Raw genomic sequence first — 11391 nt, forward strand, 5'->3', positions numbered from 1 at the left:
CCGTGCCCCCTGCCCGCGGGGCTCCGTGCCAGGACGGTGTCTGGGTGGTATCAGAGGTGCTTCCACCTGCTTTGTGTAATCCCCGGGGCGCTGGCTGCCGGGGGAAGGAGTGGGCAGGGTTCAGCTCAGACAGGGGTCACCCGAGGGAAAGGTTGGCTAACCGTCTCCTGCTGCCGTTCAGGTCACTCAGCTGCAGCTGCAGCAGTTCCCTTTCCCCCTCCTTCCCCTCCCGGGAGTGGGGCGAAGCGGATGTTGTTGTGGACACGTCGCTGCTGTGCCCAGATCTGGGGCAAGGGAGGCTTTGAGAAACCTCCTCTTGCTCCACAGGGGTTGCGTGGATGTCCCGAGTCGCCCTGTGTGCAGTCACACAGCGCCAGCCCTTCCCTTTGGAAACCTCCTCCCGGGGAGGCTCCTGGTCCAGGCTGTTTCTGAGCATGGTGCTTGGATGCTGGTGTGGCTGAAGGACTTGTCTCAAAGGACACTTGCTCACAGTTAACTCCAGAGTTAGGAGATGACTCCAGGTGGGAGCAGGAAAGCTTAATGGTTGAGCAGGGAATGTCCCAGGAGAGATCAGGGACATAAATCACTGCTGGGCAGATGAGGCTGTCAGGGATCCATTCCCACCTTGCCACTGCTTGTCACCAGAGGAAGGTTTCCCTCCTCTGCACTTGGTTTCACCTTTCTCCTCTGGGGAACAGCTTTGAGATCTGCTGATCAAGTGCTCAATAAGAGCTACAGTGGCTAAAACTTGTGTGTGCCAAGGTCTGGTCCAAGGGTTGTTGTGAGCAGCACGTAATTCCTCAGTGGAGGTGGCGTTCAGGCTGCGTGATTGAGGTGAGGCTGTTTTCCAGCTGACCTGGACAGCAGCAGCATTGATCCAGCACCATCTCTCCTTTCCTTTCTAAATATAGTGGAGAATGGCATCCAGCCTTTCCCAGGTGCGGTTGGGTTACTGCAGGGAGACAGGCACTTGGCTGCAGCCCTGCTGTGAGTCTGTCCTCTTTGTCCAGCTCATTGACAGGCTCCTTCCAGCTTCCCAGGGGTGCTCAGATGGAGCTCCAGAGCCTCGAGTCAGGGCAGGAGCAGGTGCTGCATAAACCTGGAGGCAGAGAGAGCCACTCATCACATTCCCAGCAGTCACAGCCACCGCTCTGGGTGGCTCTGGCCCTGACTCGTAGCCCAAACAGCATTTCTTTCCAAGTCTTTCCCATCTGCTGTGTGTAGCCCCAACCACAGGAGCATCCTGGAGCAGGACCACACTGCTGGCTGGACTTTCATAGCCCATAGCTGGAGGGGGCTGGACACAAGACACGTGCAAGGGCAGGACCAGGCTGTGCCCTGCAGATGTGCCTGCATCTGTAGATAACCCAATCCTTGGGATTGGGTGTAGGTGTCCCCATGGAAGCAGAGCTGGCTGCAGGCTGTCCCTAGACACACCTGGCCTTCTGCAGCCACCCCTCCTCTCACCCAGGTGCTGCACAGGTGAACTTAAGGGCAGTTTGTAACAGAAGCAGCAGCAGTGCCCCTGTGGAGGGTGTGAGGACAGGGGTGTCTGGGCAGGCAACACTAATGCATGCCAGTTTCTCCTTCCCAGGATAACCACAAGCTGTACAAGCAGAAACTTGAGGAGCTAACCAAGCTCCAGGATGGGATCTCCAGCTCCATCGCACGGCAGAAGAAGCGGCTGAAGGAGCTGTCTCTCTCCCTCAAAAAGTAAGTCAGTGTCCTGCAGCAGTGCAGGAGGGGAGAGCAGCAAAGACAGGACTGTTGAACTCACCTCGTGGCTCTGTCTGAAATACAAACCCCTCTGCAGCTTCACCTCTGCCCCGATTTGTGCCCCATTTGCAGTGCACAGCTTGCAATGGCTCTGCAGGTACCATCAGCTCCCCTCCTCCTGCACAAAGCTCTCCCCATCCTTCCTCGAGGGTGAGGGACCCATCTGGCCTCACCTCACTCCCATTGCTGCTTCCTCCTCTTGAGCAGCTTACCAGCCTGACAGAGCTCTTGCTCTGCAGATGGAGTTGTGGACTTGCCTCCAGTCTGCCTTCCCTGTCCTTGGGGTGTCCTTGCTGGAGCCAGTCACCTATGGAGTGCCAGCACGTGCTGGTCACGTTACAGAGGCTCTCCTGATGTCAGTGCCTGTGTTTCCTCCCCAGATGCAAAGCCCACGCGAGTCCTGAACAGGAGTTGTCCATCCAAGAGACCCAGAGCCTGATTAAAGAGAGGCAGAATGTTTTCTTCGAGATGGAAGCCTATCTGCCAAAGAAGAACGGGTAAGGAGATGCCTCATCTCTGGGTGAAACACCAAATCCACCCTTCATATCTCTGCAGGCACAGACCCACTGTCACCCTGATCCCAGCAGTATCACAGCTGAGCTGCTCTGCTCGGGTTCCCTGGAGGATGCCTGAGCCTCTGCAGCACTACCCTCGTCCCCCTCACTCCTCTGTCTGCTCATGGCCTTCACCTGCCCTTGGACAGTGGTGGTGTGTGTGGGGAAGCCCCAGTGAACACCCTGGTGCCCGTGGGAGGTGGAGTGTGTGCTCAGCCACCCATCCCCCTGCCCTTGGGAGGGGATGCCAGTGTCTGTGCCTGCCAGCTCCGAGTGGAAACAGCTGGGGACTCATCCCCAGCCTGGTGGCATGAAAGGAATGGCTCCACAGGCAAGTTCCCATCCTAATGCCTCTGCTCTCTCCCCAGGTTGTACCTGAGTCTGGTGCTCGGGAACGTGAACGTCACACTGCTCAGCAAGCAGGCCAAGTATGACCCCGTCCTCACTGCCACCTCTGCTTTGCCTGGCTCAAGATCCCCTTGGCACCAGGAACAATAGCTCCTTCTGGCCAGACATGGGGATGGCTTGGCCCTCCTGGTGCAGATTCCCTTCCCAGGCTGTTCCCTGCATCCTTTCCTAGAATCAGCCAATCCTTGACTCCCCCTCATGCTCCTGCCACCGGGCTGGGATCAACAGGCTAAATAGGATCCTCCACTGAAGCTGTGTCCGGGTTTCCACTGGATTAGATGCTTCCAGGAAAGACAGACAGACAGTGGCTAGCCCCCTCTTCCCTTGTGGAAACACCAGCAGTCACTTTTGGCCCATGGGAGTCCTCCCCATACCAGAGGTGCCCAGCTAGAAGCCTTTGTCCCCCTCCATCTGTTCCCCAATCCTCCCCTTGGAGACCTACACAGACCTCAGTCTGCCCAGCTTCCCCAGAGTCCCCTGGCCACATGCCAGATTGATGTGGTTTGGGGTATTTGATGGTGTCCCACCTGCGTGGAAGCAGTCTGCTGTGCTCTCCTCTCAGAAATATCCCCAAGGGGAGGTTTTCCCTGAACATTGCTTTTGTCCATCCAAGTGGGATAGGAGGACACAGACTTTCAGCAGGCACCTTGCTCCAAGCCTGTCTTTGTGCTTCCCTGCAGGTTTGCATATAAAGATGAGTATGAGAAGTTCAAGCTCTACCTCACCATCATCCTACTCATTGTCTCCTTTTCCTGTCGGTTCCTCCTCAACTCCAGGTGAGTCTAGCTTGGATGCTGGGCAGAAATCTCCTCCCAGGGCCCCTGTGTCCTCCTCTCCCATCCTGGAAGGTCCAGACCTCAACAGGAGATCCTGGTGAAGGATCTGGCCCCTGCCCTGGAGGTGGGGTGGCCTTCGTGGCTGCTGCAGTCTGACTGTGGCTGTGGTGGGTGGTGGGGAATCAGGTCCCTGCCCACAGTGGGGTGGGTGTCCTGCAGCAGGGGCTGTTGTGGTGCCTCTGCCATCGCCTTTACACCTGCTTTGTGTGACACCAGGGTGACAGATGCAGTCTTCAACTTCCTCCTGGTGTGGTACTACTGCACTCAACCTCAACAGGAGATCCTGATGAAGGATCTGGCCACTGCCCTGGAGGTGGGGTGGCCTTCGTGGCTGCTGCAGTCTGACTGTGGCTGTGGTGGGTGGTGGGGAATCAGGTCCCTGCCCACAGTGGGGTGGGTGTCCTGCAGCAGGGGCTGTTGTGGTGCCTCTGCCATCGCCTTTACACCTGCTTTGTGTGACACCAGGGTGACAGATGCAGTCTTCAACTTCCTCCTGGTGTGGTACTACTGCACTCTCACCATCCGGGAGAGCATCCTGATCAACAATGGATCCAAGTGAGTGGCCTGGGCATGGGGAGGGGTGTGCAACGAGTTGGTCCTTCTCTGCAAGGCTGGGGAGTTGTGGCCCATGGTGTAGCTCCATGCTTGGCAAGGGAGCAGCTCCCTCCTACTCAGGGTGTGTAGCAAACCCTGGGAGGAGCTGCAGGAGCAGGGCAGGAGGAACTCCCATGCGGGGGTGGTGCAGGAGGGTGGAGCAGTGGCTGGAAGGGCCCTGCCCCTGGTGACACCCAGACCAGAGGTACTGGGTCCTGTCCTAAGCACAGCTGTTTCCTAACCAGCCTTCCTCCTCACCTTGTCTTGGGGGCTGGTGGCAGCTGGCATTGGGCTGCTCTGCTCTCCTGGTGTGCCTTTGGGTGTGGATTCATGCTCAAGACCTGACACCCTTTCTCTGTGTCTGCCTTCCAGAATCAAAGGCTGGTGGGTTTTCCATCACTACGTCTCCACCTTCCTCTCAGGTGTCATGCTGACATGGTAAGTCTGTGTCCCCTGTCTCATGGTGGGCCATGGGCAGCTCCAGCCTTTGCTGCCCTAACCCATAGCTGTAGGGGAGGCAAGCCTGGCTGCTCCTCTCCACCCCACGTCCCCCAGCCAGCACTGTCTCTCCACAGGCCAGATGGGCTCATGTACCAGATGTTCAGGAACCAGTTTCTCTCCTTCTCCATGTACCAGAGTAAGTGCTGCTGCGTGTGCTGGGACAGGGACTGTGGCTGGCCTTGGGTGCCAAGCATGCCTGCAGGGCTCTGTGACATGTGGGGATGTGGCTGCTCACAGCTCTCGGCTCCCTTGAGCTCTGTGCTGCCCTCCAGCACGCAGGCACTGGGGTGGTCTTTGTGGGAGGTGATCGTGGAGCCAGGCTGATGCCAGGGCTGAGAACAATGCCTGGACACCTGCTGACAGCAGCCACACTCTCCCTGCAGGCTTTGTGCAGTTCCTCCAGTACTACTACCAGAGCGGGTGCTTGTACCGGCTGCGAGCGCTGGGCGAGAGGCACAACATGGATCTGACTGTGGGTAAGCTGGACTTTCCCTTACTGGTTGTCCCAGTCCAGCTGGACCTGCTTTGGCACAGGTCCTGTGGCTGCTGTCCGCCTCCCTCCCAGCTCCAGGCCAGTACTCAGCTAACTGAGAGCTGTGGGTTCCGTTAAAGGTAGTGGTGAGTTTGATTTGAGGTCAGTTTGGCTGTGCTTTATTAGTGGCACAAACAGGAAAAGCCAAAGTAAAGCACAAGTAAAGGCAAAGCTCTGAGAGCAGCATCTCCCATGGGGCAGCAGCATGTCATAAGGTGGTTGTCCCCTCCTCCTGCTCTCATGGGACCACCAGCCCATGACCAGCTCCCTCAGGATGTGAGATGGCAGTGGATGTGGTTCCTGGCATCTGAAGCTACTTGAGACATGAAATGTCCTTCCAACACCCCATGTGCTTTTGGGCTGTCACCTCCCTGACCCATGACACTGAGTGAGTGCTGGGGCTGAGGGGCAGCAGCGTGGGTGAGGGCAGCTCCACCAGAGCAGCTTCCTCTGGAGGTCCATGTTAGATTAGAAGTCCCTGTTACTGTCCCTGCTGTGAGTGCAGGTGCCCACGGTGGGGCTGGCATGGCAGGACCTTCTCAGCCAGGCACAGGGTGGCCACTGAGCTTCCCTGCCCACATCCAGAGGAGCTGGGCTCCATCTGCTCCCACCAGCCTGTTCAGGTCCTCACACAAGCCTTTCTCCTTTGCAGAGGGCTTCCAGTCCTGGATGTGGAGAGGCCTCACGTTCCTGCTTCCCTTCCTCTTCTTTGGACATGTGAGTCTGCACCAGTCTTCACAGTGACCTGCAAGAGGTCAGAGCCTCAGGTGGGAGCAGGCTGTGCTGCATTCCTGGCTGTGCTCGGCCGCCTGGACATCACACAGTGCCCACAGGCTGCCACAGCCATGGGATGTGGAATGCCAAGGGCAGGGAAATGCTTCCAGCAAATGCTGAGCCTTTTCCTCCAAAGCACCCACCGCCTCCACGCACGGGATAGTGAAATGGGAAAGATCTGGGGTAGTTCTGCTGAGTGCTCAAGTGCAGAATAGAGCAGAGAGACTGCAGTGAGAACCTTCCGAAGCCTTTCTGAGCTCCAAGCTGCTGCAGTGGAGGGTCAAGCCCTTCCTTGGTCAAACCAATGAGGCTGATGGCCAAAGGCTGATCTGAGGCTTCCTCATGGCCCTTGAGCTCCAGATGGCATGAAAGGGCAGGGACATCCCAGTTTGGGGATAACCCAGAGCCTGGATGGGGCTTCAGTGCCCTCATGTGAGGTCCGTGTGGGGTTTGTGCCCAGAGGTAGCAGTTGGACAAGAGTCAGCATGGGATTGGGTCTCTGAAAGCAGGAACTCCCTTCAATCTCTTCTCTCCTGCAGTTCTGGCAGCTCTACAATGCCATCACCCTGTTCCGCATGATCCAGCACCCCGAGTGCAAGGAGTGGCAGGTAAGGGAGCCCCAGGCAGCCCTGGGGAGGGGGATGCCCCAGGCAGGTCCCTCCTGCTGACTTGTGCCTCTGTGGCTCCCACAGGTCCTCATGTGTGGCCTCCCCTTCTTCATCCTCTTCCTGGGGAACTTCTTCACTACCCTCCGTGTCGTCCACCAGAAGATTCAGAACAAGAACAAAGACACGAAGGGGGATTGAAGGGGCAGCGTGGGGGCCAGGACTGTTTCTCTCCACTGGCTCCATCCCCCATCCCCATCTCCTCGATGCCGTCCGGACTCTGGTGTCTTGCCCCATTCCTTGGAAGCCTGGGTGTGGGACAGAGCTTGGGGCCTGCTCCTGAACAGACTGCATGTTCACCATGCCCGAGTCACTCACCTGGAGTCAGGAGCACCCTGGGACTCCAGTCCTGACTGCCTTCTCCGTTCAGCAGAGCAGGGAGCCTAGGACAGCCACTCTCCTTCCATTTGCTGGGATGTTCTCTGGATGCTGGTGCTTCCCACCCTGCTGGCACAAGGGAGGGTCCAGGGCTGATGGCTGCCTCACACAGCTCCTGGGGTGGTCGAGGCTCCCTTTCTGTCCCCAGCCCTGCAGCCAGGGCAGCCCGTGAGTGCTGAAGGCAGCAACCCTCAGGCAGTCTCGTGGGGGCTGTGCACAAGTCTTGGCTTCCAGGGTTTGCCTACTCCGGTTCCTCCTTTGGCTTCAATCCACAGGGCAGGGTGGGCTGAGGCACAGGATGGGTGGGAGCACCAGGAGCCAGGACCAGGCTTCACGCTGGAGCTGCACAACCAAGCACCCTGGGCTGGCATCTCTGGAGGATGCACGTGTACAAATAAAGGGAAGGCACTGCCCCGGGTCACCGGGGTGGTCTGGGAACAGCTTCCATGCTATGCTCTGTGGTTTTGGATCATCAGGCACTGGGCTCTGACACAACCTCCCTGAAAGGAGGCTGTAAGTGGGGGTTGGTCTCTCCTAGGTAATGAGAGAAAGGACAAGAGGAAATGGCCTGAAGTTGTGCCAGGGGAGGTTTATATTGGATAGTAGGAAAAAGGTCTTCATCAAAAGCGTTCTTAGGCACTGGCACAGCCTGCCCAGGGCAGGGGTGGAGTCACCAGCCCTGAAGGGATTGAAATACCATGTGGATGTGGCTCTTGGGGATATGGTTTTGTGGTGGGCTTGGCAGTGCTGGGTTAAGCATTGGACTCAACAATCTTGGACAGCATTTTGAGCCTAAATGATTCCATGATTCTACAGAAAGCCATCTCCACGTGCCCTCCTCACCGGCCTGGGTGAGCAGTGCTGTGAGCTCCCTCCCATGGCACTCTTGGCTGGTACAGCCCCATGCATGAGCTGTGGCCAGAGCTTTGGCCACCTAAGGAGCCCAGCAGGACCTTGGTGTCCCTGCAGCTGGGGGAGGAGATACCCTGTACCACCACAGGGAGCTCCTGAAGAACCAAAGAGCAGCTCTGGCACAGCTGCACCTCAGACCAGAGCCCCCCACTGCCATCCTCTCTACTGGGGCAGGCCCCAGCTTACCCTAAACCCAGAGCTGCCAACCAAGGCCCCAGGTTTCCTCCCAGTTATCAGCCATTGCTCCTCCTGCCTCTCTCTTCCCTCTGGCTGAGCAGAGAGAGGGCAGGAAGCAAACTACAGACACAGTATTTTTATTCCAAGGGCAAATGTATTTAAATAATTTACAATCATTGGACAGCCTGAAAGGGTTTTTTTGTTTCCATGCTTAAATCACAAAGATGATAAAATAAAAACAGTATTTAAAAAATGACCGTACACAGCATGAGGGAGGGGCTGGGCTCAGGGGAGCTGCCGGACCCCAGGGAGCAAGCAGGGCCCCCCAGGGGTTGAGACCCAACCCCCTGGTCTCTTCCCAAGGGGAGAGGAGCCACCTCCTCCCTGCTGCGTGCTGGAGCGAAGGCGGGCAGCGGGGAAGGGAGAGGGTGCTGGTGGGGTCCCCACGGCACTGCCCACAGCCGACTGCCAGCCCCACAGCCCAGAGATGGACAAACAGGGCAGGAGGGAGGCAAGGACAGTGCCCCATGCCAGGCCCTCACACCCAGCTGCAGTGCAGGGGGCTGAAAGCTCCTCCACACCTCTCTGCTGTCCCAGCAGTCCAGGGTGGGCTCCAACCCCCTGGGAATAAGGCAACACCTTGTGTTCAGGGAAGGATCCCAGAGATTCCTGGCAGTGTCCATCCCTTCTGTCCCACATCGGCTGCGTCCCTGACCTCAAGGCAAACGCTGGTGCCATGAGGTGCGCCCTGGGGTGTCGGGGCACTGCGGCTCCTGGACGACAGCCTGAGCTACCCTCCTGCCCCTCTCAACCCCTTCCACCCCTGGGGTACATGGGCTGCTGTGGCCCAGGAGGGGTTGGGAGGGACACTGGGGTAGCTGTGGGCTGGGCACGACACCGTCGCCCACAGCAGCAGTGGGTGAACAGGCACTTTGCACCTCCCATGGGCCCACGCCTGGGGACCCGTTGTCTCCCTGCCCCGCCAGCCCCGCTCTTAGCTCCAGACATCCAGAGAGTAGCGGCCCTTTGTCATCAGTTTCTTTACATAGTCCATGGCCTGGGACTGGCTCATGTTCCCAAACTCAGACACGATCTCGTAGAAGGCATTCTGCACATCCCGGGCCATGTTGCGAGCATCCCTGCAAACAAGGGCACGGTGAGCCAGGAATGTCAGAACAGAGTCCACGAGCCCTGACACCTTCCCACCCACTCACAGAGGGTTTGCTGACCCCAGCCCATCTGCCTGGCCCCTTGCAAGGAACAAGGACAGCATGACCCTCCCAGGGCTTGTAATGCACAGCTGGGGAAACTGAGGCACATTCATTTTCTTGAGAATAGGAATGTTTTCCCAAAGTCCCTTCCCTGCCACCAGACTTACCCGCACACATAGATATGAGCCATCCCCTCATTAACCAGCTTCCAGATGTTTTCCTTGTTCTTCTTCAGTAAGTGCTGGACATAAACCTAGCAGGAAATAAGGTGGGAGTGAGGCAAGAGAAGCAGAGCTGCATAGCACAGACTGTGGCAAGGGAGGGGAAGCCAAGCCGGTGCTGATGGCTCCAGGAGACGGTGCTAGGTGCTCCTGCATGCCATGGGCACTCCAGGCTGGGAGGCTCCAGCACTCAGGGAGCAAGCAGCTGAGGGACTAGAGTGGTACCTTCTCAGCCTGATCTCTGGAGAAGGCCACGTGGAGCTGGGTGAGGACTCCTTCCTTCTGGAAGCGAGCCAGCTCCTCGCGGTACAGGTAGTCCTCACGCTCGCGGCGGCAGCCGTAGTAAAGCACCGTCTCGCCCACCTCTTTGCCTGCAGGGTCACACAGCCCATCAGCTACCCCCCAGCAGCCCCCAACCCTGTCCTGTCCCCTCCCCTGGTCCTGCCAACCCGGGGGAGGCAGAGCAGCACAACTGCTTCTGGGGGAAGCTCAAGACTGATTCCCAGAAGTGGCCATAGGTTTCAGAATGAGTCTAAGTGACTTGACTGTGGTTATTTGGAGATGTGGTGGCAGAGGTCATAAAACTGCCTCAGGTCTATCTGCCCCCCAAACATCCTCCATGGCCAAGAGAAGGACAAAGTATCCTCATGCTGGGCAACATTTTGCTGCTGTTCACTCTGCCCCAATGCTTCTGGTTTTTGCTGGACGCATCAGCAATGTGAGCAGCACAGGCTGCACCTTGGAGGCACCAACTGGCCTAGTAGAGCCCTATCCTGCATCAGCTCCAGCCCTCAGGAGGTTCCTGGACACTCACCCTGCTGCTTCAGCCAGGCCCTCTCCTGGATGAAGCCAATGAAGGGAGCTATGCCAGTTCCTGGCCCAATCATGATGACAGGTGTGCTGGGTTTGAAAGGCAGCCGGAACTGCGACTTCCGGACGTACATGGGCACCAGGGAGTTGCTCCCATTCTTGTCAGGCACCTTGTTCTTGAGCCAGCTGGTGGCCACCCCTTTGTTCAGACGGCCTGTCTTGGTCTCGTACTCCACAGTCACAGCACAGATGTGGATGGCATTGGGATGAACCTGCAGGGAAGGGATGTTGGCACCAGGCAGAGAGGGAGCCCTGGCAACCCCATAGCTCAATCCCTTGTGCTGAGGGATAGGTAGAAATTTAACCTAATGTCAATGCTGGAACCGCTGTTCCTCCCAGTGTGTCCCTCATGGGGCTTCTCTTGTGCTCAGCTCATCCCAGGACCACTGAGCTTCTCTGGATATTGCCAACAACCTCAGGGCTTCAGGCACAAAGTAAAGAGTGAACTTTGACAAGCCCTAGAATGCCACCTGGCTGCCTAGCCCCAACAGCCAGGCTGATGGGTGAAGAGGAGCAGGACTGCAGGGAGGGTGGTGGCATTGGGGCACAGCTGGCTGCAGTGTGGGACTCCCCACAGACCCTGTGGAAGCTGGGATAACTCCTCTGATCATGCATGGAGATAACTAAAGCTGTCCCTCTCACATCAGGTGTCACCAAGACAAGCTCCCCGTGTCTGGTCCCCAGCCAAGGGGGATGGTGGCACTGTTGAGCTGCAGCTGAAGTCCCTCCACAGGCACATCCCAGCTGGAAGCACGCTCACCTTGGAGGAGGAGGCGATGGAGTAGTAGCGAGCCTGCAGGCGGGGCAGGAGCTCACAGAGGTGATCGATGGGGGGACGCAGAGAGGGCATGTCCTGCAGGATGGCCAGGATGTTCCTCCGGGCCTCCACCACCCAGCTGAGGTACAGAGCCTGCAGGCAGGGAATGCACAACGTGTGATGACTTCCCTGCACAGCTCTAAAACACCACCTCAGCTCTCTGCA

At 57.8% G+C, this 11391-nt stretch overlaps 2 protein-coding genes across 2 annotated transcripts in view; one reads left to right on the top strand and one right to left on the bottom strand.

The window, feature by feature from the left end:
* Positions 1 to 1594: 1594 nt before the first annotated feature.
* TMEM120A (transmembrane protein 120A) lies at positions 1595 to 6781 on the top strand (the record flags this gene model as incomplete). Its single annotated transcript, XM_009081118.1, has 11 exons — positions 1595 to 1713; positions 2157 to 2273; positions 2699 to 2758; positions 3419 to 3514; positions 4040 to 4129; positions 4541 to 4606; positions 4744 to 4805; positions 5053 to 5145; positions 5854 to 5918; positions 6515 to 6583; positions 6668 to 6781. Coding segments are annotated over 11 exons (951 nt in total), but the record flags the coding sequence as incomplete, so codon positions are not given.
* Positions 6782 to 9071: 2290 nt separating this feature from the next.
* The window catches only part of POR (P450 (cytochrome) oxidoreductase), a 15572-nt gene continuing 13252 nt past the window's right edge, over positions 9072 to 11391 (bottom strand). Inside the window, exons 11-15 of the mRNA XM_009081117.1 lie at positions 11170 to 11319; positions 10354 to 10621; positions 9765 to 9910; positions 9486 to 9571; positions 9072 to 9246 (exon numbers count right to left, since the gene is read on the bottom strand). Of these exons, the coding sequence (XP_009079365.1) occupies positions 9102 to 9246; positions 9486 to 9571; positions 9765 to 9910; positions 10354 to 10621; positions 11170 to 11319 (795 nt within the window). The 3' untranslated portion in view covers positions 9072 to 9101. The remainder of the gene's footprint in view (positions 9247 to 9485; positions 9572 to 9764; positions 9911 to 10353; positions 10622 to 11169; positions 11320 to 11391) is intronic.

The sequence above is a fragment of the Acanthisitta chloris genome, unplaced genomic scaffold (assembly GCF_000695815.1).
Source record: "Acanthisitta chloris isolate BGI_N310 unplaced genomic scaffold, ASM69581v1 scaffold9898, whole genome shotgun sequence".
NCBI classification, from domain to species: domain Eukaryota; kingdom Metazoa; phylum Chordata; class Aves; order Passeriformes; family Acanthisittidae; genus Acanthisitta; species Acanthisitta chloris.